At 36.8% G+C, this 17,306-nt stretch overlaps 1 protein-coding gene across 1 annotated transcript in view; it reads left to right on the forward strand.

The window, feature by feature from the left end:
* The first annotated feature begins 4,600 nt into the window (after window positions 1-4,600).
* Window positions 4,601-17,306, forward strand: part of VPS8 (VPS8 subunit of CORVET complex) — a 98,202-nt gene continuing 85,496 nt past the window's right edge. Inside the window, 10 exon segments of the mRNA XM_032225506.1 lie at window positions 4,601-4,878; window positions 6,952-7,122; window positions 7,124-7,181; window positions 8,712-8,780; window positions 9,169-9,299; window positions 9,944-9,984; window positions 9,987-10,036; window positions 11,094-11,126; window positions 11,813-11,867; window positions 16,520-16,644. Of these exon segments, the coding sequence (XP_032081397.1) occupies window positions 7,034-7,122; window positions 7,124-7,181; window positions 8,712-8,780; window positions 9,169-9,299; window positions 9,944-9,984; window positions 9,987-10,036; window positions 11,094-11,126; window positions 11,813-11,867; window positions 16,520-16,644 (651 nt within the window). The 5' untranslated portion in view covers window positions 4,601-4,878; window positions 6,952-7,033.

Consider the following 17,306-nt stretch of genomic DNA (forward strand, 5'->3'; position numbering starts at 1 on the left):
TCTATCATTTATGTTTCCTACAATATAAATATAAAATTCTATCTAAAGAGCACTTAGTTAAATATGTCCTGGAATGTTAAGGGAACATACCAAAATATTACTGATTGCTTCGTGTAGGTCAGGATATGTAAAACTTGAACAACTTATTTTTTTATTAAGAATGTTACTGGGTAATCAATTATAAACATATATGATGAAGTGTTCAGTTTTTCTGGGATAAAGACAGTCTAGGTATGAAAGATGAGGTAGAAAAACACTTTCAAAGAAACTCCACCTTAACTCATTTTATATGGTTGAGAAGTTGATTCCTATAGTTTTGAAGATTCTCTTTTTACCCCAGACTAAGAATAAATTCACTTTCCTGAAAACCATTTCACTCTTCCTTTCTTGATTTTGTCAACTACATGGGGCTTGTCAAGGATTTCTTATGCAGAATTACCTTCCTATTTATTTATTTTATTTATATCAACTTTTAGTTTTGTACAACTCCACTTGATATACATACTATTCCCACCTGTTTTTGCTCTACAACAGCAATTTTGTGACTTGGATTGGACTGAGACAGATAGAATGACTGGCCCAAATTTACCCAGCTGATGTTCATGCCCAAAGGAGGTTTAGAACTCCCTATGGGCTCACAATTTCTAGTCCAGCCATTACACCTAACTGATTCAAATAAATGTGCTTAATTTATTATGAGATTATCAATTAATTTATCACCAGTTAAATTTGCAGACATTTATATCAGCCAATTTTAAAAAAAATAGGAAAAAAATTTACATCTTCATTTTCTTTCCGTGCCTTACTTATTTTCTCAATCTTTTGCTAAAATCGACTTTCCCCCCGTCATTTAATATCTGTACATATTGAGAGTGCAACTCTTTCAATGTTTATAATACCCCATTTTCAATGGTAAAATATAATCAGAAGTCTTATATTGACAATAACAGTGTCTCTGTGTTGACATGAACTGTATTTGTAAAATGAAGCCTTCTCTTTCTGTTTGAATTCAGGGGGAGAATTGGTAGCTGTTGTAAGAGGAGCAAATGCACCATTGTTACAGAAAACCATTCTGGAGCAGCTACAAGCAGAAAAGAGAGTCTTGGATCATGGAGCAGAGAGAGTGGTGGTAATTACAAGTCTTGCCATTTAAGTAATATGATAGTAATGATAGAGTTGGGAGAGTCCTTAGCCCTTCAAGTCCTGCTCTACTGCTATATCATGGTGGTGTGATGTTCCTAGGACAAAGAGCGCCAGAAGTATATGCCAAGCTATGAATATCCAAAAGGATCACTCAGGTCTGAAGGTTACCTCAGATAAAGTTAACACATAGTGATACTGGGCAACAGTGATACAGAAGATGCTGGAAAAGGTTGACGGGGTCACTTTAGTGGGGTCATTTCAGTGACAAGAGCAAAATAATTATTGTGGACAGTTCTGCTAAGACCTTCTGGAATATGGAGGCAACTTCTCAATTATTGCCCTCTTTCTATGGAATAGTATCTCCCTGGAGATCATATTGTCCCCTATGTTTCAACAGACCATTGGAGGCTGCAGAATTGAATGTTTACATACCTTAGGTAAAAGCTTGTTGACTAAATTATTTCTTGGGTATAGGTTTTTCCTTTTGGATTCTTTATTATTCAAATGTTAATGTTATGGTGTTGCATTTTTATATTTATTAGCAAAATAAATAAGTAGCACAGGAATGGTGACCTTTGAGAGAAATTGAGACCCTTGAAAGAGTATTATTCTTGTCTACAAGAATAGTGATATTTTTAATAGTGGCTAGTATTGAAGCTATAGTTCCTAGAGATCATGGGAACTTTTGAATTCTGGTAGTAGTTCAGAATGTTGGATTGAAGTCTGTCTTAGAGCTTAAATTTAAATTAAATTAAAATTAAAATTAATTAATGAAACAGTATAGTTGGAGATGGTGCTATTGACCCGATGAGATCTCTAAGTCATTGCTGCTATTTGAGGTTAAGTTTGTGGGTCTACCTAGTGAGGTAATTACTTAAGCTTGTCACCAAACTCAGTACATTTTACAGTAAATATATGAAATATTTGCATTTTGTAGGGAAAAGGGTCACCAACCATTACTAAAAATAGCTGCAACTGATTGCTGAGAAAACAATGTTGCTTTCTAATACAGTCTATAATTTGCATTATTTTACATTATGTGGCTAGATTCATGATGAAGCCCTCCCTAAACAAGAAGAAAGTGCTACTGTTGGAGAAGGGATGGAAGAAGACAGTGAGAACGAAGAAACAGGTATGTTGGTCTAACTTATACAGAAACATAATCACCATTGTCATTAAAATGCTGCCTAGTTAAGCAGAATTTCAGATACTTCAGGTTCCACCAATGTTCTTGCCCCCACACAGTATCCTCCAGATGTGTGTTTCATGCTGGCTGGAAACCATTAATGTTGCTGTCTAGGATACTTAGAAAATATGAAAAAGCAATTTTTACATAGCATTATTATTTCTCTCAGGGATCATACAATGCAAAAAAACATTTGTATTGTCATATAGGTAGTTATCTCATCTGACCTTTGAATGTTTTCTACAAGTTTTTCATTCAATTGTGTATCTTGACTGAAAAGCTAAAAATTAGTTTCATAGCAAGGAAATACCTTGTATTTGTTATTATCTTATTGTCTATATTGTGCAACTCTCTTACAGACAACCTGGATCAGAGATTTTCAGCAGAAGTGAACTGATGGTGTTTTTCCACCCTGTGCCTTCTACCCTGCTAGCATTCCAGAAGACCATACACTTTGTTGTTTTCCTAGGCTATGGAGTAGAGTGGTTAGTACTTGCTCCACTGGATATTAGTTATTAGAAAGTTTTGGAGTGACTGCCAGGTTTGCCATCTTGTTCTTCTTTTTTAAAATATAAAATAGTTTGGTTTTGTTGTATAAGTAGTTCTTGACTTATGACAACAAGTGATCTAAATATTTCTGTTGCTAAGCAAAGCAGTTGTTAAGTGAGTTTTGTCCCATTTTATGAACTTTTTTGTCACAGTTGTTAAGAGAATCATTGCTGGCATTCCAGAAGACCATTGACTTTGCTTCTCAGAAATTGGCGGGAAGATTAAAAAAATGGTGATCCCGTGATCCTGAAACAGGGCAACTGTCATAATATAGGCTAGTTGCCAAGACCCCAAATTTTGATCACATGACCAGGGAGACGCTGCAACAGTCATAAGTGCGAAAACCAGACATAAGTCACTTCTTTCAGTGCTGTTATAACTTCAATGGTCACTAAACAAATGGTTTTTAATCAACTACTACCTGTATGTGATTTTTTATTATATTGTTATATAATACAATAACAATAAATAAACAATAAACAAGTGGAAATGCACATGTTTTTTTTTCAACATTTGTCATTTATTGTTGTATTATGTTATATTTATGCTGTATTACATCAACAGCCAGAGAGAATACCAATGATCGTTTTATTAATTCCAAAGCCAGCAGATTACAGTGAGTTACTGGTCTCCAGAATGCCTAGTATAAAAGCTACAAGATTACATTGCTCTTATACAGAGCTTTAATTAAATATAGTTTCCGTATGCCTTTATAGCAGTAGAAGATCCTAACTATGGATATGGGTATGCCAGGAGAAACATAAAAGGAGGATGGAGTGGAATGGGGTATTTAAGTAGTGTGTGTGTGAGAAAACAAGAATTGAGATCAAGAATAACCAAGAATGATTGGGTGAATGTGGATTAATTCCCAAGCAAGTACAAAAGAAAATATTATGGTGGGTTGGTGAAGATCTGAATCATAAAATAAAACATATGAAACAGGAGCGAATTGCTTAAGAAAAAGATCCTCAAGTGATAGCAGTGTGAAATCTAAAAAACAAGTAGCCATATATAAATGATACCATTTTGTATTCATACCAAGGATTCGTAAAGCAGTATATACCGAAAAGGCAATTGAATAGAATACAAGGAAAAGGAAGAATATTTTTAAAAGTTTCATTGCTTATTGAATTTGTTATAAATTTGCATAAATAGTGATTTATGTTTATGTAGATGTATAAATTTAAAATGTGCCAATATGTTAATCATGGCATTGTTTCAGTCCATTCCCATTCGGAGAAATAACTGAAATTGAAATCCATTGAAAGCAATGGAATATGTTTTGAGGCAATTTTAAGTACAGGATGGCATCATGAAATGGTTTTACGTTATCACTCAGGGAGACAAGACTAGGCTTTGTAGCCCAAATGTGCTCCTTCTATTGCATCTTTAGGTAGCGTACTACTGCACTGCATAATTACAGTGTTTCCCAACCTTGGCAACTTGAAGATGTCCGGACTTCAACTCCCAGAATTCCCAGCCAGCATGCTGCTGGGGAATTCTGGGAGTTGAAGTCCGGACATCTTCAAGTTGCCAAGGTTGGGAAACACTGGACAGTCTTTCAAAATGCCTGGATTGACTACGGTAAATTTCACGCAAGCACGTGCATCTTTCGTTGCTGCCAGAAGAGGGCGCTATATAAACAAGGCTCGGTTGATATGAGTCAGGGCGGACGCGTTAAGAAAGCGCCGGGGAAACAGTTTCTTCGACTTCGGGCGGAAGTGAAGCCTGGAAAGGGGCCGGGGGTGTGGCAGCCACTACTACAGCAACCCAGTGTCAAAAAGGGTTTCCTAGGAAAGTGGTTTGGTGAGCCCGCTTTCTTCTCTGCGTGTTAAAGGACCGGGAACCGGACGGCTCGCTGCCGCGGCAGGGAGTTTTGGCTGGAGGGAACCCCGAGGCTTTCTCCCGAGAGCAGTAGCTGTCTGTCGGTAGCCGGGGCACCCACCGAGCCTTCCACGTAAAGCAGCGGAGCTTCCCTGAAAGCGGCTGGAAGTGCCACGGTCGGTGCCGCTCTTCGTTGTGTACGGCGTGTATTCTCCCTTTCCTTGCAGCCTTTTCATCCTTCCTTGTCTTGGATGCTTCAAGCTGGTTGGTGCTGTAATCGTGGATTCCTGCACTCGGCGGGCGATGAGGTTGGACGGCCTCTTGCCGACCCCTTATGCTCTGCAATGAAACGCTTCTGTAAAATCTGATGCGTTAGCAAAACACGGTGAAGAAAGATCCATTCACTTGAGCCTGTTTAAATCTCTTAAGTATCGGAAGGAGGCAATAGCCAATCGCTTCCGGGAAACAGAATCTTGCCAAGGAAACTGCAGGCACTTGTAAACTGTCAGCCTCTGAGAATCTGGCAAGATTGAATGGAAAACGATAAAGTAGAGAGTAGTTATCCTGACGTACTGAAAAACCCTAGTGCTCTGGCTGAACCTTTATGAAGTATCTTTGAGAAATCCTAGCGAACGGAAGAAGTGTCAGGCGAATTGATGGGAGGGAGGCATTTTTGCATCTTTAGAAAGGAGATAAAAGAAGGATTTGGGGAACTACAGATCTGTCAGTATGATATCAGTACTTTGGAAGATTATCCTTACTTTTTTTTTTTAATGAGGCAGCTTCCTATATAGATTGTGCAGATGCTGTAGATATAGGATATATTGATTTCAACAGGATATTTAATGTATCTATGACATTCTGATTTGTAATCTGTTGAAATTTAAACCCGATGGTAGTAGGTAGTAGGTTTGCAATAGTGCTCAAAGAGTAGTCATTAATAGTTCTTTATCAAAGTGGAATGAATTGTGGAGTGTAAACCTCTTTTTTGTTGAGTTTTGGGCATTCTTCTTGTGTCATATCCTTCATTGGACATTGGCAATCTGTTGACAAATCCTATTTGTATCAACAGCCACACACAAAAAAATGCTGTTGAGTTTTGTCCAAACCAGTCCCTTAGATTTTGGGCATTGGACTATTATGTAGTTGTTCAATTCCTTTGGAATAAAACAGGGTTTTAATCAGCTGTGGATGGACGGAGTGTTCTCTGTGTTGTGTCTCAGGGTTAGCTTCTCTTTCTCCTGGTATTCAATTACATTGGTAGAGACCATCAGTTCAGGGCGTAATATTACTACATCGATGTTATCCAATGTTATAGTTCTGCCTCGGACTATGCTGGGAGATGCTCTGATGTTGTGCTGGTGTCCCTGGTTTCTGTTAAGATCTCTGTCAGTCCTTCAAGTTAGGCCAGATCAAGAAATGGACATCGCAAGGATTTTAGGAAAGTGATCTTTTTTTATAGGATATAGTGAAAGGTCCTTGAAAGCTTCTCTTTCTCTCCCATCTATCACCAAACAAAATCAAGATGGGATTATTTTGAATTACCTTTCTCTCACTGTAACTGTTTTCTTAATTATACCTTTTGTCTCCTGTAAATGAATTTCATATTTTTCCCAAAGCCATTTCTAAATTCTTTTAAAGACTCTGTTTTCTTGATGGGGAAGTACTATTCTTCAAGACAACAAGTTTGTGACTTAGTCCTCCTGCTCCTTGCTTTGTTAATGGCCTGTTCTTTAAATTGCTTTTGTTGTAGGCAGATTAGGTCCCACTTCAATTTCACTGTGGAGGAAGCTCAAAACAGTGTTCTTTCCTGTTGACTGGTTGATTGCTCAGATGCCATTTGGGTTTGAAGGCATCAATGAATAAAGATTTTCTTATACGTTTTAGCTTTATTTTTTACTGTGGATGTTTTATTGTTATTTTGCTTATCATGGATATTTTATTGTTTACGTATTTTATATGCTACATTTCTAATTACTAAAAATCTTACAAGATTTGGTGATATAAAAGTTGAAAGAATGAATGACACCCTTTTGCCCAGGCCCACTGGTATTTCATCTGAAACCACTGCTCTGGGTGTAGTGCCACAGCTGATTTCTAGATATTACTGTACATCTGATTCATAATATATGTATGGACTTTACTATTACTATTCTACAGTTTGCATTTTGTAGAAGTACTGACCTTTTCTCTTATATTAATTAGAGGTGCTATAAATGATCAATTTTTTTCTATATTGTTAATTGCAGACTATGTCAATTAAAGATTGTTGGGCGGAAACACTTTAAACTTTCTATCAACTGGCTGATTAATATTGCTGGAATAGGAAAGATGGAAGAAGCTTTCAAAACTGGGACTCAAAGCCTTGATCCAGATCAAGGCTGTTTCTCTATGATGGATGAATCCAGTCAACAAGAAGCCCTTCCCCAAATTATCTATTACTGAATTGAGCAAAGAGTTAGAATCAAAGAGTGAGCTGGTAAGTTGTAGCTATCTATTACTATTTGCAGAACAGATCTTATTCAAAGACCACTCTGCATTTTTGACAGGTTTTTTGGATGAGAGCGGGGGTATCTGTTCTGTTGTTGGCTTTCATATTACAATTTGTAATATGCTTGGTTCATAAGTGTTCATAATAATCAGAATAATTTTGAGTAGCTCTTTCACGTTTTGTTATTTTTAACGTTGCTGGTTCTTGAAGCATCAAACCATAAATACACAAACACACATAGAAACACAGGTACAGACATATGTACACACAGAGAGAATGCTATGCATGTAACTGAGCTGTCCTGCCATGGCTCCTTGAAATGTGATATTGCATATATATACTGCTCATGTGTGTTTCATAGAGTATAAAGCAGCTGTAAATAGCCATATATGTGAAGAATAGTCTTGGTTCATAACCTGAGAATTTTTTGAAAAAATATTAAGTCTGTGTTCATATGACATGCTACACCCTGGTTTGTTTAAGCATAGTTTGTTGCCTAAATTGTCCTCCTTTCAGATATGATTTTCCTTTCTTTCTTTCTTTCTTTCTTTCTTTCTTCTTCTTTCTTTCTTTCTTTCTTTCTTTCTTTTCTTTTGTAAAACTTTTTTTTTACTGTCTTCCACACTGTTGACTGCTGGCAATGGCCTGGACTCTTCCCTACTGTTTTCTGGAAGCGGTTTCCCATTGCTTTGTTCCTAGGACTGAAAAAGAGTGTCTGGGCCAAAGTCACCAAGCTAACTCCATGCCTAAGGCAGGAATGGAATTCATGGTCTCCCAATATCTAGCCTGGTACCTTAACCACTGCATCAGATGGCTCTCCCAGAGAATATCTTGAACCATAATTCATTCACACAAGACATGTCCAAAGCAAGTAGCAAAATGGCTTTGAATGATGTATGAACCTATTTCTAAAAAGCAAGTGAACAGGGCTTCAGAGTGCTGCATAAATACAGCTAGTCCTCAATTTACAACCTTTCGTTTAGTGACTTACAAAGGGACTGAAAAAAAATGACATGATAGTTTTTCATATTTACAATCATTGTGGCCTCCGTAAGGTCACATGGTCAAAATTCAGACGTTTGGCAACTGACTCCTATTATGATCATTGCAGTGTCCTGGGGTCATGTACTCACCTTTTGTGACTTTCTGATAAAGTCAAAGGGGAAGCCAGATTCATTTAACAATGGTGTTACTAATTTAACAGCTGTAGCGATGAACTTAACAATTGTGGCAAGGAAGATTATAAAATGGGGGGAAACTTACTTAACAAATATCTCAATTAGCAACAAATTCTGGGATCAATTTGGTTGTAAGTTGAGGACTGCCTGTAAAATTCAGAAGTTGCCTATACCATTCCCTGGCTTAGATTTCTTATTCATATATTTTTGAAAACTTTCTTTGGAAAGTGTCAGTTTTAGAATGAGAATAGTATTAGGAGTATGATGCATTGTGTTATTAAAAGCCAACAGCTTACATCCCAGTAAAGTTTTAAAATATTTTTTTCATTTCTTCATCTAGATTGATGACAAAGAATTTGATATTCCTCAAGTTGATACTCCTCCAACATTAGAAAGTATTTTAAATGAAGTAAGTTGCCCAGTGTGGTATCCATTTCCCTTTTTCTGTTACAAAAGTAGAAAGCAGATAGGCATGCTTCTTAAATGTCTGCTTTTTACTTCCTAGAATGCTATGACCAAATTATTTTAGTAAATGAAAACAGGATCCTTAAAAGATGCACACTAATTTAATAAGGATTGCATTATTTATGTTTTTGTGTCTGTCTTTTTTCCTCCCAAAATGTACTGTTTCATCAGCAAGTCTTGTATTTCCTGCCTTAACTTCAGCAAGGTGCTTTGTGTGCCTGGGAAATACAAACATTCCCAAACCTGATACAATCAATGCTATTTTAAATGACACTATAACTGTACTGGTGTATGGATATAGATTTAAAGAAATTATATGTGATTTGTTTTAGACTGATGATGAAGAAGAGCCATTTGTTCTTGAGGATCCTTCTCTTCTGAACATTGATAACATTGATACTCATTCATATGATACTTCTTCAGTAGCAAGCTCTGATAGTGGAGATAAATCACACCTAAAAAGGTAACTGTTAGCAGATTAATTCAGTTAGATACTTTGAGAATCAGAATTGTGGAAATTATGAGTACTGACTTGGATTCTAGATTAGATTATGAGCAACTGTTGCATCATAATTATTCTTTTAAACCGGAGGTGGGTTCCAGCAGGCACTACTGCTGGTTCGCTCATGTGCGCGCTGTCCGTGCACTCTTGATGCCCGCATGCGCTTGATGCCCGCACACACTTGATGCGCACTGTACACCCATTTGCTGTCCAATTAAAATTGTTCTGCACATGTGCAGAACTGAAAAAACAAGATGGTGGTGCCTATAGTGCCGTCCGAAGAACCAGTTTGGGGCCGTGGCAGGCCTGCGTCGCTGACTATTCCAGCAACCCAGGCCGCCAAACCACTACTGGTTCAGCCAAAGTGGTCCGAAACGGTAGGAACCCACCACTGTTTTAAACACACATAGAAGTGCCTGAATATTTTCACCCTCATGTTTGTAACTGTGATTATGTAGGTGTAATTTCAGAGGTATTACAGAGATTCTGTTGTTTCAGCGTGATTTATTTTTTAAAAACATAGACTCTGTCAAACTGTTGTAGACTATAGTAGTGGTTCATTTTGCAAATAAAATAAAATGCTGTTCTGATTTTATTGTTTATAGAAAGAAGAAACTCCGTGATTCTTTCTCCATCCATGGCTCAGTTTACGTCTGTCACTTTTGAAGGGTATTTCTACCCAAATAGTATCTGCAGCAGTAAGTTCTTTTTGTCTCTTTCTTTATGCTTGCTCTTTGTGGCAAATGAACATCAATAATACACTAATTTGGAGTAAAATTATTTCCTTTTTACTACAAGTCTTGGGATTTTATAGTCTTACTGTTGTGGCAAAATTGAGCTACTATCAATGGAACAAACAAACTTTACAAAATAAAAAGAAAAGGCAGTTTCATTTACATCATTATTTTTTGTTTGAATGCTTTCCAAAACACAAGTTATTCCTACAGATTTTAGCAGAGATGTTTTATTGTTACACAACATTCTAGGAAATCTATGCTCAAATAAAGTTATTTCTTCTGCATACTCTATTGTCCTCCTGAAATTGATGGGACTGTAGAGGAGGATTAACTGAATAGTGTAGTTCAAAAAAGCAACATATTTTAATTGGGAGGACAGTAATTTACTTTGTCTAGAATAGCTATGGTTAGATCATGATTCTTAGAAAAGGGGCTGGTTAAGCATTTTCCACCTGCTAGTTGCATGACTAAAGCAATATTTTGACATCCATAAAACCTTCTTTAACCATTGAAGATGGTTCATCTTGCAGGTTTAGCGCTAAAGAAAAAAATTGAACACTTATATGGTTAGAGAGAGTAGACTTAAAAGGCAAATTGATAAACCTGTGATAAATTACTTGATATGAAGATATTTATTTTCATGATAAGCCTCATGATCCTCTAATCCATGAATAATCCAGAAAATTATTTGGGTGTGTTGATTAATATTGCAATAGTTAATGATTTTTTTAAATTTCTAATTAGACAACTGCATCAAATACATTATCCTTCTTTTATGTTGCTAAAATAAAGGTTGGAACCAGGAATGATTTTAATGTGAGAGACTTGTTGAGGTTTTTTCTAGCCTCTGGATTCTTTAGGTATGTATAATTTGTTCCAGGCTGCCTGATAGATTTGGGGATTCAGATTAAAAAAACAAAGTGGATCCCGTAAGTCTAAAGTTATATCATTTTAGGTATTTTGCATTTCAAAAATAATTGCTAATCTTCTCACTCTCTGTTTTTTGTTATTGTTGTAGGCCAAAGTGGATGCAGGTTTACCCACTGCAATTGTAAGTTTGAAAAGAATTTTAGAATGCTTTATGCTTGATATTTATTTATTTTTTCTTTTAATTAATCATTTCTTGGAGAGTGCCTGGATCAGTTCCTGCAGTTTTCTTGGCAAAGTTTTTCAGAAGTGGTTTCCTATTGCCATCTCCTCAGAACTGAGAGAAAGTGAGTGGCTCAAGGTCAATAACTGGCTTTGTGCATAAGACAGGACTGGAACGGAGTCTCCCAGTTTCTAGCCTGATATCTTAATAACAGTAACAATAGCACTTAGACTTATACCGCTTTATAGTGCTTTACAGCCCTCTCTAAGCGGTTTACAGAGTCAGCATGTTGCCCGCAACAATCTGGGTCCCCATTTTACCCACCTCAGAAGGATGGAAGGCTGAGTCAACCTTGAGCCTAGTGAAATTCGAACTGCCAAATTACGGTCAGCAGAATAGCCTGCAGTACTGCACTGTAACCACGGCGCCACCTTAACCACTACATCGAACTGGCTCTCATTTTGGTATACCTAATATAAAGTATTTTGATTTAGCTGATGTTGAATTTTTACCCTCCTTCCCCCGCCCCAAGATTTGTTGCTTCTAGAATCAGTTCCTTCCTGGTGATGGTTTTTAATTCTCATGAATTCTTTGAACTATGTCAAGTATACATTGGTTCTCAATCTAATTGTTTTTGCTTGGTTTAGGCAGCATCGAGTCTTATAGCCGTAGGAACATCCCATGGTCTAGCTTTGATATTTGGTAAGTATGAGTGTTTGCTATGGTAATACTTGAAACTTACTCTGGTTTTGTTTACACAGCACGCTGAAGCACAGATAAAATCGTTGTTTTAGCCTTCAGTATGGTTTGCACTGTCTTTAAGGTTAATTTATTGAGTGGTATATCATGCAACTGCAGACAATTGAGATAAATGAGTGAAATATGCTACAGTTAACTATGGGTAACCATGTCATGGGAACAGAAGGTGTGTGTGTGTGTGTGTGTGTGTGTGTGTGTACATATGTATGTATATAATTGTATGTGTGTGTATGTATGTGTGTATATATATTCTGTCCCCCTCGTCCTACACCAAAGCATGCCGAGACAAAGATACTTCAAAGATTTAGTAACACACAGACTAGACCTTGGCAGCAATCCAGCACAAACTAGACGTTGGCAGCAATCCAGCACAGACTAACCTTGGCAGCAATCCAGCCTGCCAAGTTAGCCACGAGAGTTCTCCAACTGTAGTAAATACGTTGATTCCTGCAACGAGCGTATGGAACTTCATTCCTTTTATAGTCTTGAGAGGAGCCTAATTACCACCAGCTGAGTTCAATTATCTCCTGTAACTGTGTAACTGTTCTTTAGCCCTCCGTTGCCGGGCATCCAGGACCAACTCCCTTGTCTCCTCCCCGCTGCTCCAAGGCTCAGGCGCCTCCTGGTGGCCAACCAGCCTCTCTGCGCCCTGCTCGGAGTCGGAACCCTGTCCAGGGTCCTCCACATCCTCCAGAGCCAACTCATAGGGCCTCTCGCTGTCGGAGTCTGGTGGCAGCTCCAACGGCTCCTACTGGGCCACAAACACACACACACACACATATATATATATTAGATACATATACATATACATATACATACATACATACATACATACATACATACATACATATATATATATAAATTAGTATTTGGATCTTGAGTTTAATAGAAAATGCTACATATAAATAATACCTTATTAAAAAATTCTTGGTAACCAGGATTAAAAATAGGTGTATGTTGAAATAAGAGGTGGTTTTGAGCCATTGCTTAGTGACTCTGAAGATGTCTTGTTTGGGGTGCATTATTTTCATTATCCTACAAATACATTGAAGTCTCCATGCCTCAGAGAAACTTGATTTCAACAGATCTGTTAGTGTCCAGAGATATTTTAATGGAAATAACAGGATATGGTTACTGTCTATTTTTTCCCCATAATTATTTTTGGCATTTCTCTTTCAATCTTTTTCCTTATGGACTGAGAAGGCAAAGGTATAGTATGATGCATTTTGCATGTAATCTGCATGAATGGCTTACATTAGTTAAGCAGCAATACAGTAATGTTCTGAAATTAAGGATATTGTAACAGGCTATAAAGGGATGTTATAGATACAGTATATGTGTACTTCTATTTTTTTTCTTCCAGCAATTGGTAGTGAAGCTATTCTAACCATTGTCTGAATTCTGCATTTTAAACATTTCACCTTCTTTTAGGAATACCTGGTTTAAAACATTCATTGGCAATAAGATGATCTCAAATATTACATCCTCTAATAGCCCGTGTGCTTTTAAAAAAAGGATTTACTTAGACTTTTCCATCTGAGCCATCCAGAGAGTAATTTTTTTCATAAGAATAAGAAACAAACTATACTTTTTTCTCAGCCTTATCTTTCAGCCTTCAAATTTGAAATCGTAATAGTTTTTAAACTGTATTTTAACTTATTGGCTAAGTAATCTGATACCCAAAGTTAGTTGCATTTTTATAAAAGCAGATAGTATAGAAAAAAATAATCAAAATATTACTATTTAAAGTTTGTGTCAAAGCCACTAGTAAATATTAGCAATATATTTTAAAAACATATCATGCCGTAGTACAGTGGTTCCCAAGCAAAGCTGGCTGGAGAATTCTAGGAGTTGAAGTCCACAAGTCTTAAAGTTGCCAAGTTTGGGAACCACTGCCGTAGTATATAAAGTCTATAAATGGAAAAAAAAACTTTTAGTGTTGTGTCTTCCACAATATCCTGGAAGGGATATATTACAAAAACTCATAGTGGCCAATCACCCTCTCACGTATATGAAAAGTATCCTCTTTAAGAAAAAAACCCGGTCCCTGTCCAATCCACGTTTCTTCAGCCTCTGAATCAAAACTTTTCTTCTCGCCTGGAATCCAGGGACAAACTATTCAAAAAAGAAATAAAAATTAACTGCAGTCAAATGAGTCCCATTATTTATGCACACAGTAGTCATTTCATCCTGAATGTACTTCCTTTCAATATATTTCAATACCCGCAGTGCGTTTTTGATCAGAATCTGCAAATTGGATAATTGTTTTTTCATAAGACTAGATGACTAAAGTCTAAGACATTTAACATTTTCTGAGTCAGAGAATCAAATATTTTCTTCTTTCTGTTTCACTTGATCTACTGTAGTCTTCATCAGCTGAGATTCAGTTCTAAAAGACAAAATTTGAAAAGCAGGGTCTTTTAAAGTAAGAAGCAATTCTACAGAATTTTCTTTCTTTCCCAGTGGCTCTCTTATAGACCAGAAATGCATTTAGATTTTTCTAGAGCAGCTTCTGTGGCTTCAGGAGCAGCTATTACTTTTTAACATAACGGAAGGGGTAAGGATTCCTGATTTTGCCTGCCTTCTCAACTTTGCAGCTGTAATTTATCACTACAGAACAATAATTTAAACCAAGAAAAATGAGATAAATTAAAAGGAATCAAAAGTTGAAGAAATAGCTTCTTGTAGAGAATTTAGAATTATAAATAAAAATAAATTTGTTATTTGTAGCCTTTTAATTGTAACTTACCACAGATCTTCCATGATGTAGATGTTAATATTGGGAATTTATATCTTTATAACCCTAAAAAAAGCTCTGATGTATACTTTATAAAGCAGGTAGAAACTAAAATGTATCTCTTGTGTAATGATTGTGAGCATGTAAGACTTGTGTGGTGTATCTAATTTGTGATGGTTGAAGTGTTTTATCTTTTAACAGTGTAAATTGCCCTCAATTCTTTTAATTACATTTTGGTGTTAGTAATTACAGGAGCTGACTGTAAGGTAACACACCTGCAGTGCTCCTGTTCAATCAGCTTGTATTCTCCTGTGGATTATTTTTGTCTGATGATGGTGTCATTTTAGATTTAAATATTAAGCCCTGTATATGCATGCCTGATCTTTATTGAGTCTAAAGTCCACAGTGTTGCACATAAATAAGCATTAGTAAATCTTTTTATGATACTTCATCTTTATGCAATTTCATTGATAAAGTTGGATACCTCTAACATGGTTTCTAGGTTGATGGCAAGTTTAGAAAGATACTTTAACTTTAAGATTGAAAGAGATTAGATATTAGAACATATATCTGATGGGCACTATAATTGATGATTTTAAAAAAATATGCAGCAGATCCAGGAAAAACAAGTCACTCTCCACCTTCTTCCCCATCTGTCTCCCTACTGAGTGGGTCCCAGGGTGACTGGAGCAATTGTCATCCAAAATTACTTTTGAAGCTCAATTGAAATGTATTTAAAAACAATTTCATGCAAAACTGTCTAGAGCTGATCATCTACTGTTTTGCTTCTGACCTATAGCTGTTAATTAATCTCATATCAAAAGATGGATTTTTCAAAAATGTTTGAATTACTGCCTCTATTAAAAGGCTAGGATTATTTTCCCTCACTGATTTATATATTCTTTTTATAGCTTTTTATGGATAGCTTTCATCTTTACAGAGTATAATGGGGGTGGGAGGGATGGTTCGTTCTCCAGGCTTGGGGGTTGATTTCCTAACGTTACCAGGCTAGATAACGTCTTCAGTGAAGTTTAAGGGATGTCAGTATCAGGGTTCTTCTGTTTACCTAGCCTGGTAACAGAACGTTTGTAAGCTCAGAGGACCAACCTTCACCCTCATCCTACGCCTGAGCTACACATATAGAGCCACTATTACAAACCATGTACAATATTTGCTCTCACTTTTTATCTTCCACAAAAGCTTCTTTCACCTTAAAGTTCATGTCCAGTTTACACATCTCTAGAAACTATGATTATGCAAGCCAGAAAAGTAAAGAGACATTGTGAAAGCTTATAGGGTATGGTCAAAATTTTGACAGTTGCTTTATCACTTTGCTCCTAGGAGCCTATTTGACCAATAGAGCAAAGGGTGAAAGACAGATTGAAGGAAGGACTTCACATGCTGCTCGTATGCCTGTTTCTAACCTGGCCTATTGTTGATGAAATTAGCTTCTGTTTTCACAAGGCAGACTCTCTTGCTTCCCTTTCTTCAAGATGCAGTTTAGACAGAAGCAGAACTCTTATACTCTCTACCAACCAAGACATTTATGTGATGATCATTTTTTAATACAATTGCCTTGGATGGAGAATCTGAGCTTAGCCCTATTATCAGTGGGACTCTCTGCTATTCAGTTTCTCAGTATTCTTCCAGCACCCTCCTTGTGTTTAACAGCACTTCTTGTTATTCCTGGTGAATTCAAATTTGCAACAACAAAGTGTGATTTGAATAATTGAGCATGTCTTTAAACTAAGCCAATTAAATTGATGTGGATTTACTCTTTTCTAAGTTTGAAATGTCAATTGATTACATATCTTGTGATTCTTTCCTTCCTGTTAAATAAATTTTATGTTCTGTTTAGACCCTAACCAGGCTCTTCGACTTTGCCTGGGCAATACTGCTGTTGGTGCACAGTATGGGGCTATATCTGCTCTTAGCATCAACAATGACTGTTCGAGACTTCTGTGTGGCTTTGCAAAAGGACAGGTAATAATTTATGCAATACACTTAAACAGATACACAGTCTCAGATAGATGTGCAAAGGATTACAGAGTCAATTTGATTGTAGAGAAGGATGATTTCCAATACATAGTTTGTCATTCACCAACATTTGAAAAGTGCTTCCCACTGTTCTTAGAGTCCTAGTGGACAACCATTTAAATATGAGCCAGCAGTGTGCAGCAGCTGCCAAAAAAGCCAACACAGTTCTAGGCTGCATAAATAGAGGGATAGAATCAAGATCACGTGAAGTGTTAATACTACTCTATAATGCCTTGGTAAGGCCACACTTGGAATACTGCATTCAGTTCTGGTCGCCACGATGTAGGAAAAATGTGGAGACTCTGGAAAGAGTGCAAAGAAGAGCAACAAAGATGATTAGGGGACTGGAGACTAAAACACATGAAGAACAGTTGTAGGAACTGGGTATGTCTAGTTTAATAGAAAGAAGGACTAGGGGAAACATGATAGCAGTGTTCCAATATCTCAGGGGTTGCCACAAAGAAGAGGGAGTCAAACTATTTTCCAAGGCACCTGAGTGTAGAACAAGAAGCAATGGGTGGAAAGTAATCAAGGAGAGAAGCAACTTAGAACTGAGGAGAACTTTCCTGGCAGTTAGAACAATTAATCAGTGGAACAGTTTGCCTCCA

The sequence above is a fragment of the Thamnophis elegans genome, chromosome 10 (assembly GCF_009769535.1).
Source record: "Thamnophis elegans isolate rThaEle1 chromosome 10, rThaEle1.pri, whole genome shotgun sequence".
NCBI classification, from domain to species: Eukaryota; Metazoa; Chordata; class Lepidosauria; order Squamata; family Colubridae; genus Thamnophis; species Thamnophis elegans.